Consider the following 2,375-nt stretch of genomic DNA (forward strand, 5'->3'; position numbering starts at 1 on the left):
TGGAGCCTTGTTTTATGTCAATGTCTTCAGTGATGCTTAAAATTTTTCCTTCAGTACCATTGGTTCTTCATCATATGCTACCTCTAGAAATGGTTGAACATCAGTATAATGACTCTGTGTATTCCTTTCATCTTCCCTTAATACTTTCTGCATCATTCAATATTTTGCCACACAATCCTTCAATATTGCAAGTCAAGGTTTGATATTTTTCTTCAGGTCTTTCAGTTTGCAAACTGTTGAGTGTGTTCTTCCATTCTGGTTTTCTAACTTCAGGTCTTGGCATATTTTATGATAATACTTTACTTTGTCTTGTCGAGCTACCCTTTGAAATTTCTGTTTAGCTTGTTAAGTTCCTCATTGCTTCCATTCACTGTAATTTCTCTACACTCAAAAGCAAGTTTCGATTCCGCAGAGTCAGGGGACCCGGGTTGGCCTTTCCCCTGGGACACGCCCACTGACTCCGCCCATCTCCCTTCCATTTCTGATCTCACACGTGGAGCAGAGAGAGGAGCGTAGTCAGCTAATCTGCTCTACAAAGGACCAGGATTGGAGGCGCGGATGGCTGCTGTACGTCTGTTACCAACGTGCCCGGAGCTCAGCATCCACTCCGGTCCCTCGGCCTGAATCCGTGGAGCTCCGGGTCCTATAGGGGACTTGCTCTTAGACTTCCCGAAGGTGAAGCGCGGGAATGGGTACAATGATCATTGAAGATGTGGCTGTGGTCTTCACCCACGAAGAGTGGGATTTGCTGGATCCTGCTCAGAGGAAACTCTACAGAGACGTGATGATGGAAACCTTGAGAAACCTGGTGTCAGTTGGTGCAATCAAGAAATCACATGGCTGGAAGGATCACCTTGACAACCAGGGGAGACATTTGAGAACTGGTGCAATCGAGAACCTGGGTGAATGTTCTGAAGGCAACCAGTGTGGGAAAACCTCCAGCCCAATTCCTAGTCTTTCTGTGCACCAAGTAGATCCCACAGAAGTAGATTCTTTTAAATGTTGTGAGTATGGAAGAGCCTTCCTGGATCATTCCCTAGAGAACAATCGTAGTAGAGCTTACACTGGAAGCAATACCTGTCAGTGTCCGGACTGTGGAGAAGACTGCAGGTGTCCTTCTCACCTGATCAAGCCTGTGAGAACTCATGATGGGAAAAATACCCATAAATGTGATATATGTGGGAAAGGCTTCCTTTGTATGTCGACCCTCAAGAATCCTGTGTCAGTAATCACCAGTATTGAAGGGTATGAATTCAGCAACTGGATGGAAATTTTCTGTAGTTTCTCACCAGTTAAGACACCTTTGGAAGGTCATCAATCCAAATATAAAGAATGTTTTAGAATGCATACTAGTCCTTCATCTCTCATTTTAAACAATAACTCTCATAGGAGAGAGAAGTCTTCCGAATGTAAGAAAGCAATTCCTGAGGCTTCCTCCCTCACTCAACATGTAAGTAGTCACTGTGGAGAGATGCCTTATGAATGTAAAGAGTGTGGGAAAACTTTTAGAGATTCCTCAGACCTGACTGCACATAGAAGAATCCACAGTGGAGAGAGGCCCTATGAATATACTGAGTGTGGGAAAGCCTCTGGTGAGGTGTCACTCCTCCCTGGACATATAGGAACTCACAGCAGACAGAGGCCTTTTGAATGTAAAGAATGTGGAAAAGCCTTTAGGGATTCCTCACAGCACAGTGGACATTTGCAAACTCACAGGGGAGACAGGCTCTATGAATGTAATCAATGTGGGAAAGCCTTTAGCCATGCCTACGGGTTCACAAGACATAAAATAGTCCACACCTATAGATGCAGTAGTTCAAAAGAGGGAACAAATCCTTAAAGCAAAGATCATTCCCACCACCTGCATACACAGAGCAGACTGGGATGGGCAACTTAGACATTGGCTACACAAAAAGGGGGGACTAGGAGCTCTGGTAGCGTAGTGGTTACGAATCGGCCTGTGAACAGCAAGGTCAGCAGTTCGAAACTACCAGCTGATCCGCGGGAGAAAGATGAGGTTTTCTGCTCCCATAAAGATTTACAGCCTCGGAAACCCTGTTCAGGGTCGCTATGGGTCTGAACTGACTTGATGGCACTTAACAACAACAACAAAGTCAAGAAGTGACTGACTTACAAGCTTTCAAGAGGGAAACCTAGATCCAGAGGGCGTGGAGGAAGGTAGAATCTCCACTGAGTAGTATCCAATCTAATACAATGTGATGAACTTGACCTACACATATGGATGCAGTAGCTCAAAAGAGGGAACAAATCCTTACATCAACAATCATTCCTACCCCCTCCACACATGAAGAGGACAGGGATGGGCAACTTGGACATTGGCTACCCAAAATTGTGTGTGTGTGTGTGTGTGTGTG

At 45.1% G+C, this 2,375-nt stretch overlaps 1 protein-coding gene across 1 annotated transcript in view; it reads left to right on the top strand.

Moving 5' to 3' along the window:
* The first annotated feature begins 688 nt into the window (after positions 1 to 688).
* The window catches only part of LOC102818428 (zinc finger protein 77-like), a 154,962-nt gene continuing 153,275 nt past the window's right edge, over positions 689 to 2,375 (top strand). Inside the window, exon 1 of the mRNA XM_006870151.1 lies at positions 689 to 1,736. Within this exon, the coding sequence (XP_006870213.1) occupies positions 689 to 1,736 (1,048 nt within the window). The remainder of the gene's footprint in view (positions 1,737 to 2,375) is intronic.

Source organism: Chrysochloris asiatica, unplaced genomic scaffold, assembly GCF_000296735.1.
Source record: "Chrysochloris asiatica unplaced genomic scaffold, ChrAsi1.0 scaffold00139, whole genome shotgun sequence".
NCBI lineage: Eukaryota > Metazoa > Chordata > Mammalia > Afrosoricida > Chrysochloridae > Chrysochloris > Chrysochloris asiatica.